This window comes from Aspergillus ambiguus, assembly GCF_047715705.1.
Source record: "Aspergillus ambiguus strain CBS 117.58 unplaced genomic scaffold BDV59scaffold_27, whole genome shotgun sequence".
Taxonomy (NCBI): Eukaryota; Fungi; Ascomycota; class Eurotiomycetes; order Eurotiales; family Aspergillaceae; genus Aspergillus; species Aspergillus ambiguus.
The window spans coordinates 119,965-145,537 of record NW_027395540.1 but is presented as its reverse complement, the minus strand read 5'-3'; the positions used below and the strand labels follow the sequence as shown (position 1 = coordinate 145,537).

Genomic DNA, 25,573 nt, shown 5'->3' with positions numbered 1-25,573 from the left:
TCGACCTTCTACATCAACGTTTAAAGCGCATCTCTTTCTCATGCCCCTCACTCTTCCAGCATATCCACTCACACCATATATAGGGCTAACCATGACACCCCACGTAATAATCATCGGCGGCGGTATCAGTGGCCTCGCGTCGGCCATCGCCTTATCGCACGTATTCACCGGCCGGGACAACCCGCCCAAAATCACAGTGTACGAGCTCCGCGACGTCCCCAGCACGCTCGGCGGGCCGGTAAACCTCACCCCAAAGGCACTCCGCTGTCTGGACATGCTCGGTGTCCTTGCGGAACTCAAGCGCATGAAAGCGGGCTGCGAGGTCGACTCGATCCAGATCTTCTCGCTGCGGACGGGCAATGAAATTGGCACGATTGACTATGCGGGCCGCGACGGGACGGGCTTTGGCGGGTACAAGGGGTGGCGGGTGAAGCGGTACGATCTGCTGCGGGCGATGTTGCGAGTGGTGGAGCGGCTGTCTGCGGTGGAGGTGCAGTATGGAAAGAGGCTGGTAGGGGTGGAAGAAGACACGCAGGTGCGGGTGTGGTTTGAGGACGGGACAGAGGCGGAGGGGGATATGGTTCTTGGGTGCGACGGCATCCATTCGGGAGTTCGGAGTGTGTTTCTGGAGCCGGGACGCACGCCATCGTATTCGGGGATTGTGTCTGCGTATGGGTTTGTTGAGGCCAAGGCCGTGCTGGGGGAGCATGGCTCTCCGTTCTTTGATGACACGGCGCTCTCCATGTCGCGGTATGGGTCTACGCTGACGACATTCTGTGATCATAAGAGGGAGCTGATCTATGTGGTCCTGCTGATGCCGGCGGACGAACAGCCGTCCAGGGAAGGGTGGAAGTCCATGGACCATGACCAGGATATGGTGCGGACGGAGGGTATACGGAGAACGCAGGAATCGGCGATTCCGGATATTGTTAGGATGATTGAGGGCGTGCAGGATTGGACTCTGTACCCGGTGTATATCCTCCCACCTGGTGGGCGCTGGTATACAGATCGGGTGATGCTCCTCGGGGATGCAGCGCATGCAGTACGTGCTGCATCTTGATCGTGAGGTTGGCAGTGCTGATGTTGTTTTTTAGATGCCCCCGAAGGGCGAGAGCATCGGACATGCTCTTGAAGATGCCATCAAATTTTCCAGGGTCGTGGGCCACTATGGGATTGACTCTCCCGTTAAAAGCTTCCGGGCGTATGAGTCGGCGCAAAGGAAGAAAATCGACGATGCATATAAGGTGTCTTCAAGCGGTTGGATGTCGAATCATGACTTGGGATTTATCGGAGCCCGGTTGTTTGAATGGTTCACTCCAATATTCCTATGGTGGACACGAGCAAAGCAAGAGGACTTCCTCGCGGACCCGGGGGCTATATCGCTGTAAGCATGTTGATATAGATACGGTGGATTGGGAGCGAAAGACTCCATCTATCATACACGAACATTGATTTACAGATGCAATGGTGGTATTCGACAAGCAAGATCACGAGCAAAAGCTCGGCGTCAAAAGACTGTACACAGCACGCGACAGGGGAATATCAGGTATTAGTGATATAAAGCAAGCGACGGCAGACAGAACAATGCACATTGAAGAAAGAATCAGAAATCAGAAACCAGACCGACCATTTACCCCATTTCCAGAACCCCGTCCAACCTAGCCATGAAACCTTTCCCGCTCTCTATTGATGCTTCGTCCTCATCATATCGCACATTAGACAGAAACAATAGAGAACAATCCAAACAATGGGATAAATCAGCTAGCCCGGACTCCTTCCACACGCTTATGCCAAGGGAATGATGCAAAGATGGTGAACAGTTATCAACAATGTATAGATGATGGCACAGGATGAAGAAACACGATGCTGATGCGGAGAGATGACAAAGGAAATTATACAAAGGAAAAATTATTAAACGATAGCCCTTGAGATAATGCTCAAGTAGAAACGTGGGTGCGACTGATCTGGACAGGCGTCGAACTATCGGTCCTGCCGTTCGATGATTGCGAGTCCTCAGACCGGGGTCGACCAGGTGTTGTCGCCCATCTTGGGCTTCATCTCGTAGTTCTCGGGTTCCGTGCTGGTAGGGCGCCGAGCAGCGGAGTGGGGGAAGTAGATGTGAGGAGGCACCGAGCTTGGATACGCGGGACCGCTGGGTTCGGGGTAGGAAAAGTCATTCGCCGAGCCGGGGGATGGGATACTGCCATGCGAAGGAGAAGCCCAACCCAAGGTGGGCATATGGGGGCTTCCGCTAACGCTGTTGGGCCGGTGGTCGCTGTTTGCTGGCGGCTCCAGTGGCTGGGGAGGACCATATCCAGTGGGGTGCGAAGTCATCGACGGTCGGTTGTGCGGAGCGCTGCCGAAGCTGGATAGAGACGGAGATGTTGCGGTGGGCGAAGCACGAGGGCTAGCCTGGGGAAAGTCCCCGCGAACATGAGGCGGAATCGATCCGCTTCCCATGTAGTAATCGCCCGTCGAACGAGGCATGTTTAACGGGGGAAGTTCACCACCGGTCGAGATGCCCGAATGCGCCGGAGACGGCGTGGAATGGACCGAGGCGTGATCGGAGAACATGGGCTCCCCGGGGCCTCGCGCGCGCTCCTTGTTCTGTCGCAGATTGGCTTCTGTTTCCGCCGCGGCCTCCTCAATAGTACCCGTGTGGTGGTTTTGATGGCGGGTCAGCGTGGTGCGACGGGTGAAGGTCTTCTGGCAGTTCGCGTAGGGACACTTGTAGGGTCGCTTTCCGGAGTGGATTCGACGGTGACGGGCCAGCGAAGAGGAGTCACTAAACGGCTGCGCATCCAGGTTAGCTGCGAATAAAAAACCCTCCGAGGATGGTGGACATACCTTTCCACACCTCTCGCACATATGGGGCTTTTCGCCGGTGTGAACACGCGAATGTACAGTCAGGGCAGATCGTTGGATAAATTGCTTGCCGCAGCCCGGCCAATCGCAAGCGTGGGGACGGATGCCGGAGTGAATGCGCTCTAGAGTCCCGTTAGTTAAGGGGAACAGTCTCTCATCGCCCGTCGCGTATGCTTACCGTGTCTCGCGAGATCGCTGCGCCGAGCGAAGCCCTTCCCGCAGGTTCCGCAGTGGAAAGTCTTCGGTGGAGGTTCGGTCCTGGGGGGTGCAGCCGCACCGTCGGGAATGGGAGCGCCGTTATATCCTCCGGGACCATAGGGGCTTTGCATAAGCGGCATCGCAGAGGCTGGATGGGGCTGGGGGGCGTATCGCATGTCTTGGTGCATGTTCGGCAGAGCGGCATGCGGAGGGTAGGAGAGGACGGGGGGATCTGCGGATTCGGACACGCCAGGTTCCGGCTTCATTTTGGGCGTCGGAGGATTCTCGAGATTGGGATGGTTTTGCATAAACTGCTGGTGATCGAAGTCGACCATGGCAGCAGAAGCTTTTCGGTTCAAAATCGTTGTGATGTCCATGACCCGGCCCAGCGGGGGAGCTGAGGAACGCTCGTCACAGACAGAACAGGGAGTCCTGGAATTGTCCGGACGCACAACCGCAGAAGGATCTCCACGGTGGTGCGGTCACTGAGGCAATTTTCCGTGGAGGCAGTGCAGCTAGCGGCGTTGTGTGACCGACCGACAGCTGGGAACCAGGGAGTCAGCGTAAGGACTCGAACGGAGGACATCGCATCCGGTAGCGATTGGAGTTCTTTTCGAGGGGTTGAAGATGGATCGACTCACTTGGGATTACTGACGGGGGAGGGGGAAAAAAAAGAGTGTAACGTGAGCGAGATGCTCGGAGTTTCGTAATCAGGAATGTGAACAGGGGAGGACCAGATCGCGTCGCCGACTGCCCCGGGTCGCTTTGTTCCTTTGATGCGACGCTATCAAACAAGCGACGCTTGATCGCAATCTGGAACCGACAGCGACTCAAACCTCGTCGGGAGGATGCAGCGGAGGGGTGTCGAGAGAGTCTGGCGACAGAGTCCGTGGCGTCACAAAATACCAAAGCCCAAGCGATCTAGCGGGTTTCCGACTTGGTTTCCTCAGTTGTTATGTCGCCACTTCCCGTGAACGCGGAATATCGAGGAGCGAGTCACCGATCGCAGTGGTGTCGACTCGTGAGACAGTGGATGGTTCACGGAACGGAAACGGGGGACGGATGAGGTTTCAGACTGGACCTGATGCAACAGAACAGGTTAGCGATGAGATGTGTATCTGGGAGGAGTCGAGGATGAGGATGAAGATGGAGGGAATGAGGCGCGCAGGGTTGAATGCGATGAGAGGGGAGATGCGTCATCGGTGGGGAGAGTAGCGGTCGTAGTGATAGTAGAGAGGAGAGAGGAGAGAAGAAACATACCGAGAGGGAGGATGGAGGGGAGGAGGATGGAGGGGAGGGAGGTGGTGAGAGATGGTGAGAGGAGGGAGGTGAAGTTGAGGTTGAGGAGTAGAAGAAGATGAGATGCTGAAGAGAAAGACGGAGAGGCGGAAGTAGAAAACATGGATCACCAGCACCTCCTAATAAAATAATACGGTAGGATCAAAGACGAAAAGAATCGAAAATAAAATAGAATAATAATAAGAAGAAGAATAATTAAATAATTAATCCAGGAAATAAATCATAAATTCAAAATAGAAATAGATAAAATAAAATAAGATCATACTCGATTCCTACGCACGTTTCCACCCGACTTGGACCACCAGACGGTCTCCCCTTCTGCCTCCTCCGGCTCCACAACGTGGCTCTCCCCGTCTCTCGCTGGCCGTGCGACCGTCCTTCGACTCGGTGGACCCCGGTTGACTGCCGATCTGAATGTATCGATTGTCCTGGCTGGGTGGTTGGCACGGTGGACGCGGATTCAGGAGCAGACCGACATAGATATCGCCCACGTTGACCCAAGATATGATCCAAGATGACGTCCAACAGATGATGTCGGATGATGCAAAGCATGCAGCATCCAACGGAGGATCCGACCCATGGATACGGACGTCCAGGAACCATCAGGGTGAACGCAGGATCTGAACTACCCCAGAAACCTTCCGTCCATTTTACCCAGCCAAGAAGCCCATCTCGTCATTCGTCCCCGAAATTTAAGGGATCGGTCGGGGAATGAGAGGCTTGCCTGTGATGGAGGCCATCATGCATGAAGAACTGCATGCATGAGACTCCTAAACCACCACCTAAACCCTCTAAGCCTATCGTGCGACAGGTTGACATCACCAGTCCTCTATCCCTCTGGTTGGACCAGGGGGAGAGATGGAATATCCAACTCTTCCAACCGAGAGCCGAAAAGAGATACACCGTATAATACCCGAACAATACGATCTTCTCCTCCTGAGTAATGGCAAGCCAGTCGTTCGGACGGATATGATTTGACCCCCCTTTCACGGTGGATAACCAACGGTGGGAAGCTAATTTCCTTCTAGAAAGTTTCGAACAATGGGGAATCGTCCATCATCCTGGACACTTGGGCCGCACTATGTTTAGACTGGGGAGAGGGAAGGGCAGACCCCCCATGGATCCATCCGGACGGATGAACCTGTCCTGTCAGGTTGGACAGGTTGACTGCACCGTGTTGCCTACAATCACCAGAATTCAACCTCCTCGCCCTTCCAGAGAGACGGAATCCGCTCCCACAATCATCTCGCCCCAAGGATTCTACGGCAATCTGTCCCTGACCGTCATCCTCTCTCTCCGGCCGTGGAGACCGCTCAGAATAGTGCTGCAACTAATCTCGTCTAGCGCTGCTAGTTCAGCGGGCCTGACGGAGGAGGCTACGCTCCCAACCCCTTAGCTTCTCCAACTAATAATAATCATTCTCCCGTCTCCTTTTCTCGCCCTGCTTTTCCTTCAATGAGAAAAGGGGAATTTCTTCTTTCCCCACTGCTACCCACATTAACGGGCCCCGACAGACCCCGTCCGCGCTTCCGAAGCCCTTCTAGAAAATTTTCGGAAGGATGATGGAAGCTTTCGAAGGCCTCTGCCGTTGTGGCTGCGTCACCACCCGCTAGACGGTGTGCTCAAGTCCCCTGGTGGCCCCGGAGGCCTGCTCTGCACCACCGTAAGCACGGAGGACCAGGATCCTACCCTCAACGATGGTGACCGTTGCGATGGGTACCGCGGAGGCAGCAATCATGACTTGACACCACTTTACGGGGTTGGCTGTTTCAGGGTTTATCGCCGACTATCGATCATCTGACGACACTCATCCCCAAGAGTCTAGGATCAGTAGGCAAACAGACGATCTGGTTACCTCCCTTTGCCCCCCATCCCATGGCCGCCCGAATAGTCAACGATTATCGCCAATTACTTTGTCGATATTCTTGCAGAAGTCCGTGTTGGTGGTGAATCAATTGCCTCCATCGGCCCCACGCCGCGAGTCGTTTTAGTCGGGTGATTTGCCTTTGCTAGTGCCGAGCCACGCAAAATTCAGGGGTGCTCGGAGGGGAAGATGTGTGGCTGGAGACCAACGCTGCCCGACAAGCTGTGTGTGAGCGGCCACCCACGCCTCTGACCGGGATATCATTGGGACGCGGCATTTGCTTCCTGCAGCCAGCGGTTTCAACCTTCCCCGGCTCGACACATCCAGGCGAGGGGCTTCACATCCCCATGTGATTGTGAATGATTGGGCGGTCCCTGCCTGTGCTGAGGACAACTGGGGGGGTAGCACACGTATGACAAACATCCCTGACCTGGAGTAATCTTCCGACAGCCCGGATCGCAAGGTGTCTGACCTCGGCAGTTTCTACGCAGCGCATATTGCGCGTGCTCTGTTGGATCCTTCACATCGCCAGCCAGTCGTTCGCTGCCCCCATCTCTGGCAATTTCCCATGACCTCACTAGCCAAGACACTCAGCAATCGATAGTAAATCCTCCGTCGCAGCACCAGCGCCCCTCTTTTCGCACCCGCATCACATCCCTCCCAGAAACCCACAGGTGATCTTCACCCGGCAGGATGCATCCCGAATGCACTATGCAGGATGCGGCTTAGGTAGGACGATTAGCCCCGACTAGGCCATGCCTGGTCATACGAGGGGAGTGACTCCCCATCAGGGGGACCCAGTCCCTGCCGGGAGGGGAATGCTTCTGGAAGACGCGTAGAAATCTGCGGTGTCCACCGCGTAGTCGCATAGTGGGACTGGCTCTGATCCGGCTCCGGTATGGAGACGTACCGGTAAGCGTTGGGGAGAGAGAGGAGTGTGCGATGTAGCGGTGAGGTTCCGGATTCGATGAATTCATTTGCCCCTTATCATGATGCCTCAGGAGTTTGTACTAGGGGTGTCTTACTGCGTCGGAAATAACCCGCTCAAACCTGCAGGCTCACATGTCCGTGAGACAGCATTCTCCTTTCGGTTTGATTGATCCTGACGCCTACTTGGCTGAATACAGCCGGTGGACGGTTCCACAAATAATTATTCTTGATGTGTAGCAAGTCACCTTGCCTGACAGTTGACTATGACCCATGTTGCAATCCAACTTGATTTACTCTCAATTCGCAATTGAAGATTCCCCAGAGTCAAGGCATTCTTGCGTGTACCTATCCCATGCCCCAAGCGTTATGCAAAGACAGACATCCAAGAAATGATAGAGATAGGTCTCTGTGACGGTTCTGGTAGGATGAAGCCCACGATCGCAACAGGCGAGCGTATGACTTAAGGGTAGCTATGAGATGAAAGACTGCAAACAAGAGAACACGGCAAGCTAATGAGTTATGACCAGGAAGTCTAGTAGTCCACCCAGTATATCTTCAAAGAATCCCCATGACTATTCCAACAAGGCCATCAAACGCCCTCAAGCAATCGGCGTCGCTTGACCATTCAAACGGGAGAGGCAGATAGCATCCTCACCATATGCCCGCAACTTCTCCCGGAGAGTCGCACTTGTTGGTTCTCGCACAAAACCGAACCGGCCCCAGAATGGTTCCGTGCCGTAGACTGAGATGAGGCAGGTCGTTGGGTAGCGATTAGCGACGACAAGAAGCTGGCGGACGCACTCAGCCGCGAGTCCACGGCCGCGGAGTCGGGGCGAAATAGCAACGTCGTGGATATAGAACTGGTCTGCATCAGAGGCCAATTCCCCCAGCAGACTATCGAGGGCAGGTGGCTGGAAATGTCGAATGGGGTGCGAGATGGCATAGCCGCTGACCCGGCCATCCTCATCCTCAAGGGCCAGACAACCTTCTGGGTAGAGTTTGACGCGCTCGGAAAAGATAGAGGAATGCTCTGGCAGGCCCGGATGAACCTCCTCTGCCACTCGCATGAGACCTTCGATGTCGCTGGCGGTCAGATTGCGCCAGACTGCCATTCTTGCTGGCTGTCACCCCGGGGTCGGCAATGGAAGCAAAATAGACGAACAACGGGATTGAGGAGTCAGGTTAACCACCGAAGTCCAGTTTATGTTGGATAAACCTATAAAAGATATGAGTTGGGGTTCAGCAAGGGCGGGCGAAGTAGTGGAGATAATGCCAAGACGACGAATGTTGGTTACGAAAGACAAACCGGGCGCAAGAATTGCCTTAACAAGTTACCAGATTTTGGGGTTGTTCTGAGATCTTTATCAGACCTTCTTGTATATGGTATGTCAGTGCTGCCCTAGGTGGTGAGAAAAGGCTTTATACGAAGGTGAGTTATACTGTCTCGCGGGTTCTCTAGTGCCAGGGGAAGTTCAGATCAGACCGTTTGCAGCTATACATCACTTGTGTAAAGTCAACATCGCTTCGAACTCGTTTGTTATGATCCTTGCGGATCACTAGCGATAACCCCTGTCTGGGGATATAAAATTACGTAATGTTAGTTGAGGGCTATATAAAGATGAGCACTTATGAACGGGATAAATTGTGATATAGAGACCTGGGATCGTTAGTGACATGAAGGCTTGTAAGGTTGATTATGACCGGAATCCAAAGTATATACATACCCCTGCCCTCATGATCACTACGCCCATCATTTCCACCTTTCAATCCAATCGAAGGAAAACCATGAAGCCTTTGGCCGTGGAAAACACATTAGCTGTCCTTGAAGAACTTTTGGCTAGCCAGCAAGAACGAAATGGCAAAAGCCCACGAGAACCTAGCTTGGGTTCGTAGTGCTGGCAATTTTACCATGAGTAATGAAAGCCCTAAGATTGCAACTCTTGAGTCTTCAAACCCCAGTTTACGCATCACTACCTCACACACGGTCCTCCATCTTGCGAAACCCCCTAAATTCCCTATTCTTCGATAGTCAGGAGGACATTTGAACAGAAATCTTACTTCTGACCTACAGTTCTCACTGGAACGTCACTTGATGAATTGCAATGCTTTGGATCCGTCTCTGTCGGATCTTGCCGATAGACTGTAACATTCTTGTTTAACTACTACCTATTTCGTGTTGTGACTCCGGCGCTTTGGAATCTTTGGCATCTAGGGCGGAAGGTCTTCTCGGAAATCCTTCATTGTTGGCCACGGCGTCTGTAAGTACTCCCTCCCCTGATCCATTGGGAATTGATAAGTGACGTAAAGTTGCATGCTTTTCGTGCACTTTCTGCTTGAAAATAGTATACCGAAGGAGAGATAAAGAGACCTCTGGATGCTCATACGCTTATACAATTGAATGATGCCCACATATCTGCGCACGCAGTGTAGGGTGTTATTGTCAGTTTCTTGCCTCCACTGTACGTGGACTGTCTAGAATTACGAGGTTGTTTAAAAATACCCCCAAGCTCATTGGTATCACGTGTTGTGTACACTTAGAAGTGCCTGAACCGGCGGTCCCATTATACTAATCTAGTCTTTCCAATTACGTGCCTATCTATGGAAGAACTGAAAAAACGTTACTTATTATTAGTAATTTACCATATATTAGATGGGAAGCGTAAAATGGTCTATAGTGTCTATACAGCGTTTAAATGCACTGGTTCATATATATATATATATATATATATATATTTCTCTGTGGCCCAGCCCTACACATAAGCAACTCCTCGCTGTAAGCAACTTTTTCGGCGAGTCGTTGCTTATATACAGGTTTTACTGTAACTATTTTCGGGTGTTCCACAATACTTTTTACATCCCACTGTATGATGGAAATAATGGTGATTGGCTACTTTATTACCTTACAGCAGTTAATCCCTTAACTCGATAGTTTAATCTTTACATACTTAATGATGTAAGCGGTCCTTAGGTTTTAAACAAGGATCGCTATATTCTCGCAGGCGGGAGCCAAGAGCAAGCACTACCATACCGCACATTCCAAAGTCTTAGACATTCCCATTACCATTCCGCAGATATCAGGTGACTCCCAATGATCTTGCCCATGTTCCCACGCATAATACAGTCGCCAGATACCGCTACTAAGCGGGACCTTTGGCCACGAATCCACAGTTCGTCAACGATACACCTCACTCTCTCAGAGAGTAATTTTCAATATTCTAAGGATATAATTAACCCCCGGTTAATGTTTTCTAAACGTTTGATATTTACAGGCTTCTAAAATATTGAAATTTGTTGATCTTTAGCTCTTCGTAAGGTTACACTCCATCCTATAGTACTTTAAATATTAAATATTACACCAGCTACAAGGTAACGGACGTTTAGGGCTCATAATTATTGGCTAGGGGGTATAGAATAATAATGGAGGTAGCATACTCATGACATCACAGTATAATAAAACCAGGTAAGGGGTGAAGGATATGGAAAAACAAAGCCCTCTGGCCCAGAGATATCGGCGAGCAATAATGCTAGTGTGTAAACAGACAATTATTCCATTCCTACTGGGGCATGTTTCGAGGCGGCGTTCCCACGACCGTGAGCTATAAATATGGGCTCCCCCCAACTCCTAATGCCGGATAGTGTGTCCTCTGAAAGCGAACCCATTCATCGCAATCAATATTACTATGAAGTTTACTTTGGCTCCCTGTTTCCTAGCCTCCGTGGCCCTGGCGAACATTGATTCCCCTAAATGCTCCGAGACCCTCAGATGTTGTGGGAGTGTGGTACCCTACTCCCAGATGCCGTCTCAAATTATGAAGTCCGCTGGCCTGGACCCCAAGCAGGACGCCAATGTTTGTTTTAGCGGTGAGTAGGAATTCCCCCGAAAAGATGTGCGCGTACTAGCTGGACGCTGACCTCGATTGCTAGGGGACGGCCAGATTCGTGATGATAAAGAGGGGACATGCTTGTATAGCAATGATATCCCTCAGTGCTGCGGGGAGTTTACGCTCTCCCCCGGTACAGACTCGGTGAGTTCCTGCACAACTAAGCCGGTGTGAGCTCCGATGTAACTGACGCGTGGCCTCACAGGCCGACAATGTGTTCTTCAACTGCCACAACCTGTGACGGTAGGCCTAAGATGGAATATCATATTTAGGTTAATAGAACTTCTATTGTCCTACGAGAGGGCTATTCTGTGAATCCAGGTCTCTCGGTCGGATAACGATGAAATACTGGTTCGACGAGAATGATTGCTCCTGGTATGTTAGGTCGTGTAATAAGTTTATTGACTAAAATAGTAAGATAATTTATTTAATAATGATAGGACTAAGTAAAAGCCGTGACCTCCTTAATGAATTATCAGGATATGTGGCCTTCTATAGCTAAGAATAATACTTGTGCTCTCGGGTATCTTGGTGGACGGATGCGTGTTATGAGCTTTCGTCTATTAGAAAATTAAGCCATTTGAGTGTTCAACGTTGCCTTCCGTAGGCTAACCTACAGTTTAGTTCATACGTAAATTGCGCTGTAAGATTATTATTATTATTATTAGCGTTGTTGAGACATTATTTGTAAGAGACTCTTTCCCATCCTGTTTTCTGGGCTAGGAGACGTGGGTCTATATAACACTGGAGACTTAGCAGTTGATCCGTACAGTAGGTATGGCGTTGACAACAATAAAGTTGCATGAGAAGGCCGGCTGGGCGAATTTGGCTCCATGGGTCCTCTGAGAATGAAAAGCCGAAGAGGTTACTTATTTTCGTCTGCACCTAGAGCGTGCAAATAGAATCGTTCTCGTAGGCAAATCTCGTAGATATCCGTCGTATACTCTTAGAGAATATTCGCGACTTACGTCTCAGCACCGTATATTAGCAATTGGTATCGATGTTGCTTTAGCCTGACCCTAAGCCTTTCTGGTAAAACGTCTTCTAGCTACTAAGGGCTTCTCAGGGCTCAAAAAGTACATATAGGCATTCTTGACGTGCTTAATAAATCCACCCTCCACAGCAATAAAACGCATGATTAATTCGTGATAAATAGTTCATGAGTGCCGTTCAAAAATGGTTCCCAGTAAGTCTTTGCTAGCCCTTATCAATTTGCATCTTTTCTCGTTATATCCTTCAGTAGTCCTTCTAGCCCCACCCATCCTCATCGCGAGGTTGACCTCTCCGTTCTTAAAAGCGACGTTCAACTAATCCAGGTTCAAATAGTAACAATTAGCTCTGCTGCTTTTATCTAGTTCCTGCTGAAGACCCCATGCTAGGTAGCGTGAAAATGGATAAATAGTATAGCGCGCAGCAAAGTCCTTGGTCAATCGGAACTTACCCTTTATATTTATGGTTGTATGTAGGAAGGCTTCACGTCTCGGAGGGCGAGTCTAACAGTCATACCTGTACGATGTTTCAACAATCTTGGACGAAATTCAAGGCATCAGCAGTTGTGTGACCACAACCCTCGAAAATATTCGTAGTAATCTTAATAATCTCAGAGATTGGCTTCATTCTGATAGCTCTCTCAGCCTCTTTGAAGCCATTACCAACTTCTTGTATAGTATCATGGCTAGTTTCTGTAACGGCCGTTAAGGCGGCTTCAAACGAATCAGCGACACCATGAATAGTCTTAGCAGTCTCCCTTCCGATATCGTCTATTACTCTGCCAAGAAACTGGGAACCTTGCGAAATGAATTCGCTTCTGAAGTTGAGCAGCTGCCCAGGTTCGATAGCTAATTTCAGTGAGGGGTGTATCTGGAGAGTTAGTGATATTGGAGAGTAAGTGATATCCCCTTGTGTGCCTTGCGCATCGGCGGCTTAAGGAAGGAGTAGAAGAGGGGGAACCACCAAAGTGGTAAAAGATTGCACGGTCACCAGAATTATTTGCTGACTATGCCCTTGGTTGAAATAATCTAGACCGGTGGCATCTGGAAGAGGGAAGAAAGGACATCCCCTCACCCTATCAGCTTGAAACCTTAATCGGGGGGCCAGACTTCGCAACATGTGGATTTCGGCAACCTGGAGAGACTTACAGTGGAAGAAAATGTATTGCGCCCATGAACTACCAGGCATCTGACCCTCGTCATGGCAAAATTTTCGCTTCTCCCAGTAGACTGGAACTTTTCAGCCAGGTCAGCAGACCACTTGGTCTAGACCCAGACAACATGCTATAACAGCTATAGACGTTCTGAGCATCCAGAATCCATGCAGTCAACTCAGATACCTCGGTGCTGTGCCTCTACACAGCCTACCTACGAGCAAGGCTATCGTTGATACCCCTTATGCCCAGTTAAGTACTCAATGGTATGCGTTTCCCTCTCTATCCTTTTTGTTGTGAGTCTTGCGATCCTAACAGAATCTCCACGCATAAAAAGGACCCCAAGCTCCTCAAAACCATCCACAGCTGGTGGCTAAGCTACCTTCAAGGCCTAGCCGCCATATCCACCTTCGGCGCCTCCATCACGTTCGCTATCCTTACAACAGTAGCAGATCCATCATCCAGCAGATTCAACAAAGCTACGATTCAGACCTTCATTGCCGTCGCCTTCCTCCTATTTCTCACCGTAATCGGGATCTGTAATTTCCTCTACTACCTCATTTACTTCGGCAAAGACGTCTACTTCAACGAGGCGTTCAAAAAGAACCCGGACTGGTTAGGGATCGATTTCCAATTTAACCAATGGCTTCATTGTGCTAACTTATTGGTGACTTCAATACTGCTTTTTGCGTTTTTGATGCTTGCTTTGGTGATTATTGGCTATGCCGAGGTTGTCGGGTGGGTTACTTTGGGTTGTGTTGGATTATACTACGTAGTTTATTTGGCGTTCTGGGTTCATGTTTTTATTGCAGGGTAAACTAGATTTACGATTGAGGCATGCTGTGGCAGGTTATCACGGAATTACTTATCGTTTTTGATAGCAGTAACTCATCTAGGTCGGTGATAAACCCAGGATCTCGGGATACCGTTTTTCAATATTTAATTTGGACCGCAGCTCATCCATCCATCCGAATGTAAAAATTGTCCTATGAATTGGTGATCGGGCCCCTTTAGGGCTAGAGCTTGGAAGCTTTGATCACTGTTCACTTGCTAAACGGCAGACGACAACCGCTCAGATGCCGACAACACTTTCTCCTAAGCCAACGCCTCAGCTTGCGTCAAATATCCAAAAGAAAGACTCGCTATATGCTTTCTTTGCCTTTGTAATCCTAAGCTGCCAGAAAGGGAACGACTGTAGATGTACAAGAATTGGTTCTCTAAGCCGGCACTTTGTCAACATACGTATCAAGCCGTTCCCGAACGGTCTACTCGTATACTCGGACGCCTCGGGATGCCTTAGTCACTTAGGCGCCGCGGCTGTAGCGCTGGATGACTCGCTAGATATGACCGAGAGCTTACAGATGTAGATCGGACCTATGGACCGATGGTCTGTGTATACATCCGAACTAATCGGAATCCTATATGCAATTACGAACAGAGCACTGCTGGTTATCAAAATACGCAAAAGCGTTTCGATTTCGTGATGACGACACCTGTGTCTGTGGAGAACGAGTAAGTGTCACCCACGTTCTGCTAGATTGCCCGGAACTGAGAGAAATACGGCGGGAGCTCCGAGGGAAGGTTGATGACGCATTCAACAGCATATCAACCTTGCCGGAGGGGGGTATGGAGAAGAGGGGACAGGTATGAGTCACAGTGCTTCACGGACTAAGACAGTAGAAGCCGTCCTGGATTTTGCCGAAGCATTACATTATCTGTTGCAATAACTTTGCTTCAACAGTAATCAAATTAATGAGTTATTTTGCATAGGCAATCGCACTGAAAAGGACAGTCAAGCTAGACTGACGCTCATATCATTCTTGATAGCCAACCGCTCTGTTCACTTAGGGAAACAAATGGCCTGTACGGCCGGGACGATTGGGACGATTAAGAAAAATAAGTCCAGAATGGCAACTATCGGAATAGGTAAGGCAGTATTTACTGTATTGATAGATCGAGAGATTTCAATCCTCAACAGATGGTAGTTAGCAGACCTAGGACCACTGTAGTTACTGAGCTATCCTGGATGCCAGTTGACGGATTGAGAACCTAGCTAGACCTAGAGCTGTGGACGTACGTCCAAACTGGATCAACGTCCGCAGTCAGAAGTATTTGGCTCCAAGACACCTATCCTGAGTCCTTGTATGTAAAGCCACAGCCATCCCACTAAAGCTCCTCGTCACAAGACGTAAATTACCCGAACCAAAACCAATATGGATGCTAGTCATTAGACTGCTGTCGCTGATGGATCCATAACAAGCAATCTTGGTCTATTAAGAGCGCTTTGTTAGACGGGTACGGCTGACATTCGGAAGCCCCGCGGAGACCTGCGCGTATAGCAGGCCCTATACGACAACGCTAACTATACTCGTACTGTTAAGTTAAACGGAGCGTCTCCCAATCCCTACATCTTGAAACGGTCATCTACTTAACCCTGAGAACATACTCATCAGCTTCGAGATCAAGTCACGTGATACTAAACATCGGTCTTTTCCAAAGCATAAGATTTAGCTGTACGCTCGTCGCCATTCTCTCGAACTTTCTATCAACTCTCTACCAATAAACTATTGGCTGCTCCCTTCACATTAGCCCTTCCCCTATTTCTCATCAACGAACAGTCATGGGCAACTTATAGAACTCTTCATGCCTTACGATACCTCCGGAATCGACGACTGACCGAACCGAGTTTAGTACTCGAGGGTGCCTTGTCTATGGCTACCCCTCCACAGGCGGGGTTCTCATTAAAGAAGTCGACCTTTTCGACATACTTTTTCTATCGCTTCCCCGTTCTTATATATCGCAGCACTCACCCAATGCCGACGAAGAAGACCGATTCTATCATCTTCTGCGACAGACTGGTGCGACGTTATGGCCGAGTAAGGAGAATTGGACTAAGGTATAGATAGGCATGAGAGAGATCACAGATGAAGAAGAAAAGGTATTGGTGTTTGGTTGGCCGACAGATGGAGTGGATGTGTAGGTGTTGAAGTTTAGGAGTACGCGGCAACTGCTAAAAGATTTTGGGAGAATAAGTTTAGCGATGAATATGGAGGAGAAGATCCAGATGATAAGAGAGTATGGCGCTACGTTTGTTGAAGATGTTACGCAGGTGGAAGAACTTTGATACTTAAATAAGTTTTGGCCCAATAGATCCTGGGAGATGGAAAATGTACGTATATTAGTACATTTACACGCTATGCTGATGATTGGCTTTTCAGCGTTGGTTGAGACTTAGTATGGGATATGCACTACTTCCTCCCCATTTGTGTTTAGGTTCTTTTAGGATTCTAAGAATTAAATCTTTCTTTTTTTAATCCTCTGACTGTGGCCGGCGGTGCGGCTATTAGTAGCTTCTAACCATAGTCGTAGTCTGTAAGAGATCTTGTTTTGGTGGCCAAAACTAAGAGAAAGAGAGAGAAGCGCAAGGTATAGACAAAGGAAAGATGGGTGGGATCCCTAGCGGGTGCAGATGTCGCGTTCTCTGTACCAGCTGTTGGAACTGTTCAGGGTTGAGGGAGCGTAGGTATGTAAGGGCCTCCTCCTCTTGTGGAGGGGCCCTAGGCCGTCAGGACCAGCGAATGAAGCTCCGCTGGGCTCGGCGGAAAGACGGATATGCTCTGAGGTCTTGTATCACCCGCACCCGCACGTAATTTTTGCGCCCCTGTGCTGGAACTTTCGATAACACCATTTGAAATCTGCGTGGGCAAAGCGAAGGCCAAGTCAGCGATACAGCACGTAGTGCGGCAGGACCATGCCTTTCCCAGCCGGAGAACCAGGCAAAGAGCCTCTCATGAGGCAGCTTGCCACCAGCCCTGCGGGGCTTGGCGGCGGAGGTCTCGGCAGGTCGAGCGGATCCCGAGGATCTACACTTGGGTTGTCTTAAGAAGAACACAGCCTACTTCTCGGGTACAGACGACCTCGTATTCATTCAAAGTACGCAACGATCGACTTGAAAAACAGACTTGGCAAGGTGATTATATCGTATTTATATCAACATGTCCCTTCCTACATTAAATTCTTCCAACTTTTCAGTTTTCCATCCCCGCGTCCCAGCGCTGCCTCACTCCGGAACACAGAATGCCTCAATCAAACACAATATGCACGGTAGCATGCAAATTACCCACTCCGCGCGGTTGCTGGATTACTGTAGAGATAGCAATCCTTATCTCACTCATACTCCTTCTTAGCGTCCTAGCCGGCGTCTCTAATACGCTGCGTGCGTCGATCTATGAATACCCAGAGCTCTTCCAGCCTCCGTACACCCCAGCAATTAAACCGGGGATAGATGCTCCATTCATCACGGTTGGGCTCTCCTAGTCTTTACTCCAATCATGACCTATTTTGAGAAACGTGCGTGACTGACACTCCTTTTTCCCAAGTCAATTGTTGGGGTTATTTGGGTAGTCCTTACTGCGATCATCAGTCTGGGCATGCGACATGTCCGAGCATGGTGGTTGTATGTGATCGTCGGCCGACTGGGAATACTTGCTGGACTGTTAGCCGGGGCCCTTTCCCAGGTGCAGTATCTTCCACGGCCTCTAATGTCATGCGGAAGCTACGATAAATGGAATGATCCAGCGGGTATTTCTCCAGGAACAGAAACTATTTGGCAAGTGCTTCCTATATATAAAGCGTGGTCAAAGGAGGAACAAGGCTATATTCTAGTGAGTACATGCGGTACTACCGTTAGGACATTAGTGCTGGAGTGGGTTGTTATGTAAGTATAGAAACGCACTGAGCTATCTCATTATATGCCTGCTTTATGCACGTTTAACTGACGCTTATAAATCGCGGCTTAGTGGATTGGTTGCAGTTTACGTCATAAACGGGGCACTTAAATTGATATTTTTCAACTCCCTGGACAAGGGCGAACCGAGAAATGGTTTGAAAGGGGTAAGCGAAGATGAAGAAACTGAGCTCTATCCCACGGCGGCCACGAATTGGGGAAGTCGTATGGCGCTTCAGGGTTACCATTCCCCAAGGGCAACTTCTCCAGAAAACACTGCAAGGACCTGACTGGAAAGATTAATCAAATAGATATTCTTCCAGAACACCGTACTACTTAGTTGCAAATGAACTGATCCTCGTTGTAGACACTCCTTTCTGGCGTACCTTAGTGAAGTGATGAAAATTGCTTATCTTCACCAACTTCCATGTGGAAGGATAGAGCAACCTTCCTTACTCTTCCAAAATCAAGATGCATGAAAAGGGCGCCAGCCGCTTCATATTATATCAATTCCTACCAGTTTGCCAGATAACAGCTTGCAAAAGCTGCTGCACATATAATAAGTACGAGCCGCGCTGTTATTTTGGATCTTATTTAATAAGATACGAGATAAATAGAGGTGCTACCGACACATGATGGTGCAAATGTAACATGGAAACAACCTTATCCTACTAGAACTGCAACAATTAGATATTTCTAGTACAAAAGATGTATATACAGGACGCCTATCTTCCAACGTATTATTTGACTCACTACATATAGACTAGGGCTACTTAGCTCTACAAAAAAAAATCTCAAAGTAAACAATATCAGAGTATCAGTATTATGGATTGTATCGTTTGACCTTCTCGCTTGGACTGGACTGGACGCTCTTTACGTTGTCGGAAACTCAAGACAACATAAGTCTTCGTACCCTAATATCACATATTCATTTTCTTTTTGGGTCAGTTATAATAGCCTGATATATCAGTAAATTTCTCGTCGCAAAGAACAATCAGGTACATCCCATTAATGACTTGCGCACTTATTTGGAAGAGACACGGTTATTTGTTCAAGGAAAATTGCGAATTCCTAGGAGGTTTGTTATCCCTCCCATTGTTTTTGCATTCATTTAAAAATCTCGAGATGCTCTGCGGTTTGGACAGGCCGTCCTCAGTTGGAGATTGTTCATTAGGGCGGGACACAGCCTCGGTCATCTTTAAAACTTCTATCAGCGGAAAGATAATTGAGCGGGGACAAGCATCTATAAGATAAACTCAAATAAATGAGAATCTTATTATTGGCTTACCCCACTCATTAAGGAGGTTCGGGTCTACTGAGAGTATTGTAGATCTATCTCGGGTGAGTGCTCCTGACTTTCAATAATCGATACCATTCTTTCTTGTTATCATGATAGATAATTGTTATGGCTAGCGTGGTGGCTCCATCCGAAATGCAGTTAATGCAATCTGGGTCCACGATCTGCGTACCATCACCCTTAATTTGCTTGTGACGAGATATTCTCGATCATATGCCACAGCCCCTGTACTTTATCATACTTTCCTCTCCGCACTTCCCCGCGCCCTTAGCCTTTTATCAATTATTAATATCTCGTGAATATGAGTGATTAATCGGAAGTAGGCGAACACCGACCCAAAACTCACAAGACAGTTGATCGAAAAGTGCGAAATTCAGATATCGATAAACAGACTTTAGCGGCCAAGGCCGTCTGCCCATGCCTCAAGTGAGACCGGTCTACTAGACCTGCCTCTTCTGGCAGTGCGATGCTGGTCCTTCCCTTCCAGGTCATACATCTCGCGGATATATCAATCTGCACTGTCCTCGAGATGGTGGAGCGAGCCAGAGAATAATCATCGTTCCATGTTCACTATGTTCATGAAGTTTTTCGAACACATCATGAAGCTGTCTACAATATGGCTTGGTATTGCATTGCTTAATACTTCTGGTACCTTGGCCATGGCCATGGCGTACCCATACACCGTCTATCGGGGTACATTCATTCATCTACCCCGGCTTAATTCGAGCCTGGCAAAGCCAGAGCTTGTTAGGAGTCAAGGAGCCCTGTGGGTATCGACTGAGGATGGCCGTATCAAGGGATATGATTGGCGAGTCCGCGATGATGCCAGCTTCCAGTCGTTCCTGTCTAGCCATGGCTGGACTGATGCCGACGCCCCAACTCATGGAGAAGCCAATGCTTCCGCCAAAGTAAAAATTGTGAGATCCAATGATGAGCGGAACGAGTTCTTCTTTCCTGGATTCATCGGTGTGTCCCATCGAGTTCATTGACAATTACCAAGTACTGACTACGTAGACACCCACATCCACGCGCCGCAGTTTCCTAATATTGGGCTCTTCGGATCAGCCGGCCTGCTGGATTGGTTGAATGAATATACTTTCCCAGTAGAGGCCAGCTTCGGTTCCAAGTCAGATCCAGACAACCAAAGCACTGACCCCAGTGACACGCCTCACGAGGCCCTACGCATATATGATCAAGTTGTTTCGCGCACTCTTGCCCACGGGACAACGTGTGCATCTTACTTTGCTACCATCCATGTCCCGGCGACCAATGCTCTTGCTGCACTTTGCCATTCCCATGGCCAGCGTGCTTTCATCGGCCGTGTCTGCATGGACAACCGTGATCAATGCCCGCCTTATTATGTGGATGAATCCGCCGAGGAAGGCTTCGACGCAACAAAGTCGACAATCGATTATATCAGAACCTTGGACCCGAAGGGGGAACTGATCAACCCAATAATTACACCTAGGTTCGGTCCAAGCTGCTCAAACCACTCTCTAGATGGCCTCGGAAAACTGGCTGCATCTTACAGCCCGCCTCTCCACATCCAAACACACATAGCCGAAACCACCGACGAGATTTCCCTCGTGCACCAGCTGTTCCCGGAGGCTGCTAGCTACGCTGACCTCTACGACAAGGCTCACCTACTGACGCCCCGTACCATTCTTGCGCACGGTGTGCACCTTACCCACGACGAACGAACTCTCATCCGTAAGCGTGGATCCAAGGTGGCACACTGCCCGGCATCAAACTCAGCTCTGGGTTCAGGACTTGCCCCAGTCCGGATTATGCTCGACGAGGGCCTTACAGTTGGTTTGGGCACAGATGTGAGCGGCGGGTACAGTCCTAGCATGCTTGAGGTGGCTCGACAGGCCTGTCTGGTGTCTCGGTTGCTTGGCTACAGCAGTGAGTTTCAGGATATGACAGGTAACTCGACGTCCACTGGACATGAGAAATTGTCTGTGGAAGAAAGCCTTTATCTGGCCACACGCGGAGGTGCGGCAGTCGTCGACATGGCTGATGATATTGGTGGGTTTGATAAAGGTATGTTATGGGATGCCCAGCTGATAGAGCTGGGTTCTGTGAAGAACTACACGGCGGGTCTGCTAGATATGGCTCACTCGAATGGCCTCACTGGTCGAATTTTTGCTCAGTCTGGTCCTGTGGGAAATGTTGATCTGTTTGGAAACGAGACCTGGCAGGAACAGATCCAGAAGTGGATGTGGAGTGGGGATGATCGGAACGTGAAGAATGTGTGGGTTCAAGGGAAGCTGGTGCACACCAGGGAGTAAATAAGCGCTTTTAGTAAGATCTTGTATCTAAAATCAATTTCCTGTTATGGACTCTCATTTCAAATTACCATAATGGCTCCATTCCCCGGGCCTTGTTTTCCATCTGGGAGTTGACTGATTACGGTGGTTTGTTACTTCCTTTTCCTGTCATTTTCAAGATACACTTCAATCTGAAAGCCGCAATATGTTAGCCTTGCTAGAAGTCGTGAAACAACTTACCGAAAACGTATCAAAATTCGATACCTGAATAGCAGGAAAACATACCTGGTTAGTCATTTTGGTGTTGACATCTTTGCAACAGAGACAAGCACAAATGCCGACAATTCCAAACGCCATTGAGGTCATGGCGACGACACTGTAGAAACACATTAGTAGACAGATTCAGAGTTTTAGTTATCTGCCTGTTACTTACAATACTGCATTGCAATTGGCCAGCTTGGTAGCTTCCAGAGCTGCTGATACTACAGCCGGACTATATGACTTGGAAAGAGCAGTCGGGTTTGACAGACTTGACAGGAGCTCAGGAACGTTAGATGCATCTAGACCGGCAGAAACAGCAGCACTGGGTACTAGCTCCTTAGTCCACTGCGACAGGCTCGTGCTGAAAATTGTGTTGTAGATGGTAGTAGCAACTGCATAGTGCCATAAATGTCAGTGATCACTTATCTGTAGGGACTGGGGGATCTTACGCGCGCCTGCAGCAAAACGGATAGCCCCGGAGACCCCGCCGCTTACTCCTAGGTTCTCGTGGTCAACACCCATTTGAGTAATTGCAATACTCAGATATAGTCCCCAACCGAAACCGGCTTGTGACAGGAAGAGAAAAGCGATCATGAGCCCTTTATTGGTGGGGCTAGCCAACCCCAAGAGGGAGCCGAAAAGGACCATTATGAATACAGATCCAGTGAGTTGCCAATTCCAATGCCTGATCTTGCTTCCCAGAGAAGAAAGGAGGAAGGCCCCGAAAGCAATGGCAAGTCCCTGTGGTAAGGTTAGAACGATCGCGTAGCGCCAGTCGGTGCCACCATTTGTATAGAGGACTGTTGTCATTTGCGGCCACAGAATGCTGGAAGAGTAGTAGAACATGTTGATAATTCCCAACGCGATAGCAGGGGCAGTGAAGTCCCGGCCATAGGAACTTGTGAAGACGTAAGTAGGAGTCAAGGGATACTTCACAGGGCCATAAGTCTCCCAGAGGGCGAAGCACCCCAGGACGACAAATCCTACCACAAGAGGTGCAACGACATGCGCGTCATTACGGTCATATACCCTAGCCCATACAATGCCTATAAGCAGGGGAACAATGCCACCTATGAATAGGAACGCACCTGAATGGAAGTCAGAACTATTGTGGGGGCCTCTTAGAAATTAATCCCAAACCTACCGAAATAATCCAACGACTTGATTGCTTCCCTCCGTTTAAGTCCACTCCTATGTAGCATGGTATTAGCCTCGTGGAAATGTAACTAGGGGAGCAACATTGGGGCCATACGGGCGTGCTGGTGGGAAATAAAGAAATAATAGGCCTAGGAACGATAGTCCTTGGAAGATGGTCGCGGCCCAGAAATTCCAGGCCCATGTACCATACTCCAGTCCGAATCGAGCGGTCACGGGCCCAAGGATCACGGCAACATAGACCGTGAAGTCAGCAATTACGACTCCGATGTGTCGCCATTTGTTGGGAAGCAGTTCGGGTAGCGCAAAAGCAGCCATCTGGATGTCTTTTGGTTAATACGCACGGCACTTTAACAGGTGTCTTCGAAGGCATAGATACAGACCTGACAATTTGCCGCTCCAAACCCAGAGATAGCAAATCCAGCTGTGATCTGATTACTAGTATGTGCTGCCCCAACAATAATGTGTCCTATCATGCATAGCTACAGTTGAATTAGGTGAGCAATATCTATGGGATAAGTAGTGTGGCTTACCAGGTTGCCTCCAACCAGAAACCAGCGCCGCCCAAGAACATCGGTGTTGGGTCCACTGACCCTAATTAGCGTCGTTCTCAAGAAATGTATGGACAAGATAAAGTGTACAATATGAGAAAGGAGCAAGTGATGGAAATTGTCCATGCCTAAGGTTTAGTGTCAATCTCTCGCTCTCATACATGCGTGGCAGCCACGGCAGGTATCTCCTCACCGGTATATACCACATATACCCTGCTGGATCTCCCAATTGAGCTGAAACCGAACTGCCGATAGTTGACATTACCGGCACCGGCCAGAAGGATAGGCCGTAACCGCAGGACAAGATCTGAAACAGAAAAAAAGTCAATATCCGTTCTTCGTTGCGGAATGATGCATCTAGTGGGACATACAAAAGACACAATCCATGTTTTCAGACTCACGGATGGTTCGTCAGCAACATGATCAGCCCCAGAAATTGGCATTGGACCAGCTGTGCCCTTTTCAACTGCGTCTGAACCTGACGATTTATCAGGCTGGCCTCCCTGAGTAAGGCTTTGTGTCATTGGGTCTACTGCCATTATGTTGTACCAATGTATATCTTTATGAAGAAACAGCAGTCAAGAAAGCATTGCGCGTGAGAGAAAAAAGAGGTCGCAGAGACGAATAATAAATGAGAGGCCGAACCCTTTTCATCTGTTAACATTATCATAGCACCCCACTAATCGGCAGGAAAATCCCAATATCGTACGGGACTACTCCGTAGAGCCTACAAGGATTCCCAATTCCAAGACAAAAGTTCTGTTGAGGAACAGATCTACATTGTGCATGCCCAGCCGTGGAGAATGTCAGCATGATGCTATCGGTCTTGGGGGACTTTAAAATCGGGTTGGATATCTCGGTCCACAGCGGGCCATTAGTATACATTAGTTTAGGAGCCGCTTATGGCTGAATTCTGCATAGGGCTTTTTGGAGAGGGGTAAAATATTTTAGACCCCGAGGTGACAGTTCACTGTAAAACTTGCTGTAGACATCTCCCTCCAAGCAAGAATGGTTCAAGAAAACAATCGAGTAGCCATCGTGACGGGTGCCACGGTGAGTGGATTCTGCTTGGTATAAGCTAAATCATCTCCGGCCGGCTTGCTAAAATATCCTCTCAAGTCCGGCATCGGGGCAGAGCTTGCCCGGGATTTATACAATCGCGGATGGAAGGTCGCCTGCGTAGGTCGCGGGGAGCAGAAAGGCCTTGAACTGGAGAAGAGCCTTGGGCTGAATGCGCGGTTTTTCAAGGGTGACATCAGTGACTACCAAAGCCAGGCGGAGGTCTTTCGACAGATATTCAAGCTCTGGGGTCGGATTGATGCTCTCTGCGCCAACGCCGGCGCTGTGGATCAGTCCTCAATCTATCTTCTTAATCAGCGCGAAAATAGTGTCGATGACATCCCGGAAGAGCCTCCACTGGTTGCTACAGATACCAACTATAAAGGGCTGATATATGGAACACAACTCGCAATGCATTTCATGAAATTCAACCAGCCAGCGGGTGGGAAAATCGTGATCACTGGGAGTATAGGTGGGATGTTCCCCCACAGAACTTATCCGGAGTATTGTGGCACGAAAGCAGCAGTCAATATGTTTGTCCAAAACGTTGCACCCATCTTGAAATCCAAGCACAATATTTATATCAATTGCATTCTCCCAGGGATGGTTGACACGTCGATCGTTCCTCCTGAGATGACTGCTGCTGTGTCGCCTGAATGGTAAGTCGATATCTAGAATGCAGTCTTGTTGGCTAGGCTGACTGCTAACGAATTACCATAATCCAGCTTGACTCCAATGCAAACGATCCTCGACGCTTATCAGCTCTTTCTAAACGATACCGAGCAAAAGGCGGGTCAGCTGCTAGAGTGTTCGGTGAAGGAGATGATAGAATATCCAGAGCGAGAGATGCTCAATGGTCGATTTACAAAGCGTGCAGTCACTGTCTGGGAACCACTGTTCCGGATGATGCATGGCGAGAACTCTGGTCTTCCGGATGCATTACAGTAACTTGTTTTCGGCCATCTTGTATTTGCCGCCTATAGTTCTATTTCGACAGTACTAAATGGCAACTAGAGGTTTACACGGGATATCTAACATTACTCTGACACCTGCGCTCGACACCAAATGCCGGTA

At 49.1% G+C, this 25,573-nt stretch overlaps 9 protein-coding genes across 9 annotated transcripts; 6 read left to right on the top strand and 3 right to left on the bottom strand.

Moving 5' to 3' along the window:
• Positions 1-91: 91 nt before the first annotated feature.
• Positions 92-1,388, top strand: BDV59DRAFT_209246 (FAD-dependent oxidoreductase; the record flags this gene model as incomplete). Its single annotated transcript, XM_073695360.1, has 2 exons — positions 92-1,042; positions 1,095-1,388. 2 exons carry the CDS (start codon positions 92-94, stop codon positions 1,386-1,388), a joined length of 1,245 nt encoding a protein of 414 aa, XP_073545842.1.
• A 625-nt stretch (positions 1,389-2,013) lies between these two features.
• BDV59DRAFT_194540 (putative C2H2 finger domain protein) lies at positions 2,014-3,329 on the bottom strand (the record flags this gene model as incomplete). The annotated part of the gene is made up of 3 exons (XM_073692416.1): positions 2,014-2,793; positions 2,848-2,987; positions 3,044-3,329. The coding sequence occupies 3 exons, from the start codon at positions 3,327-3,329 to the stop codon at positions 2,014-2,016; spliced, it is 1,206 nt and encodes a 401-aa protein (XP_073545841.1).
• A 4,280-nt stretch (positions 3,330-7,609) lies between these two features.
• BDV59DRAFT_183174 (GNAT family N-acetyltransferase) lies at positions 7,610-8,404 on the bottom strand. Its single transcript, XM_073690448.1, has one exon. The coding sequence runs from the start codon at positions 8,266-8,268 to the stop codon at positions 7,756-7,758; it is 513 nt and encodes a 170-aa protein (XP_073545840.1). The 5' UTR covers positions 8,269-8,404; the 3' UTR covers positions 7,610-7,755.
• Positions 8,405-10,950: 2,546 nt separating this feature from the next.
• Positions 10,951-11,278, top strand: BDV59DRAFT_203800 (uncharacterized protein; the record flags this gene model as incomplete). Its single annotated transcript, XM_073694327.1, has 3 exons — positions 10,951-11,017; positions 11,081-11,181; positions 11,243-11,278. 3 exons carry the CDS (start codon positions 10,951-10,953, stop codon positions 11,276-11,278), a joined length of 204 nt encoding a protein of 67 aa, XP_073545839.1.
• A 2,079-nt stretch (positions 11,279-13,357) lies between these two features.
• BDV59DRAFT_183172 (uncharacterized protein) lies at positions 13,358-14,072 on the top strand. The gene is made up of 2 exons (XM_073690447.1): positions 13,358-13,446; positions 13,518-14,072. The coding sequence occupies exons 1-2, from the start codon at positions 13,444-13,446 to the stop codon at positions 13,995-13,997; spliced, it is 483 nt and encodes a 160-aa protein (XP_073545838.1). The 5' UTR covers positions 13,358-13,443; the 3' UTR covers positions 13,998-14,072.
• Positions 14,073-14,556: 484 nt separating this feature from the next.
• On the top strand, positions 14,557-16,304 carry BDV59DRAFT_194539 (uncharacterized protein; the record flags this gene model as incomplete). The annotated part of the gene is made up of 4 exons (XM_073692415.1): positions 14,557-14,571; positions 15,816-16,056; positions 16,087-16,118; positions 16,161-16,304. The coding sequence occupies 4 exons, from the start codon at positions 14,557-14,559 to the stop codon at positions 16,302-16,304; spliced, it is 432 nt and encodes a 143-aa protein (XP_073545837.1).
• A 3,471-nt stretch (positions 16,305-19,775) lies between these two features.
• Positions 19,776-21,494, top strand: BDV59DRAFT_194538 (guanine deaminase; the record flags this gene model as incomplete). Its single annotated transcript, XM_073692414.1, has 2 exons — positions 19,776-20,169; positions 20,218-21,494. The coding sequence occupies 2 exons, from the start codon at positions 19,776-19,778 to the stop codon at positions 21,492-21,494; spliced, it is 1,671 nt and encodes a 556-aa protein (XP_073545836.1).
• Positions 21,495-21,625: 131 nt separating this feature from the next.
• Positions 21,626-23,883, bottom strand: BDV59DRAFT_209245 (fungal trichothecene efflux pump; the record flags this gene model as incomplete). Its single annotated transcript, XM_073695359.1, has 10 exons — positions 21,626-21,664; positions 21,759-21,849; positions 21,907-22,126; positions 22,184-22,822; positions 22,879-22,925; positions 22,987-23,207; positions 23,273-23,371; positions 23,423-23,483; positions 23,644-23,747; positions 23,812-23,883. 10 exons carry the CDS (start codon positions 23,881-23,883, stop codon positions 21,626-21,628), a joined length of 1,593 nt encoding a protein of 530 aa, XP_073545835.1.
• Positions 23,884-24,448: 565 nt separating this feature from the next.
• On the top strand, positions 24,449-25,447 carry BDV59DRAFT_209244 (uncharacterized protein; the record flags this gene model as incomplete). The annotated part of the gene is made up of 3 exons (XM_073695358.1): positions 24,449-24,493; positions 24,560-25,158; positions 25,225-25,447. The coding sequence occupies 3 exons, from the start codon at positions 24,449-24,451 to the stop codon at positions 25,445-25,447; spliced, it is 867 nt and encodes a 288-aa protein (XP_073545834.1).
• Between the last annotated feature and the right edge of the window lie 126 nt (positions 25,448-25,573).

What these genes read in the sequence shown, in the direction of transcription:
- BDV59DRAFT_183174 (XM_073690448.1), bottom strand. Translation starts at nt 8,268, where the DNA reads ATGGCAGTCTGGCGCAATCTGACCGCCAGCGACATCGAAGGTCTCATG.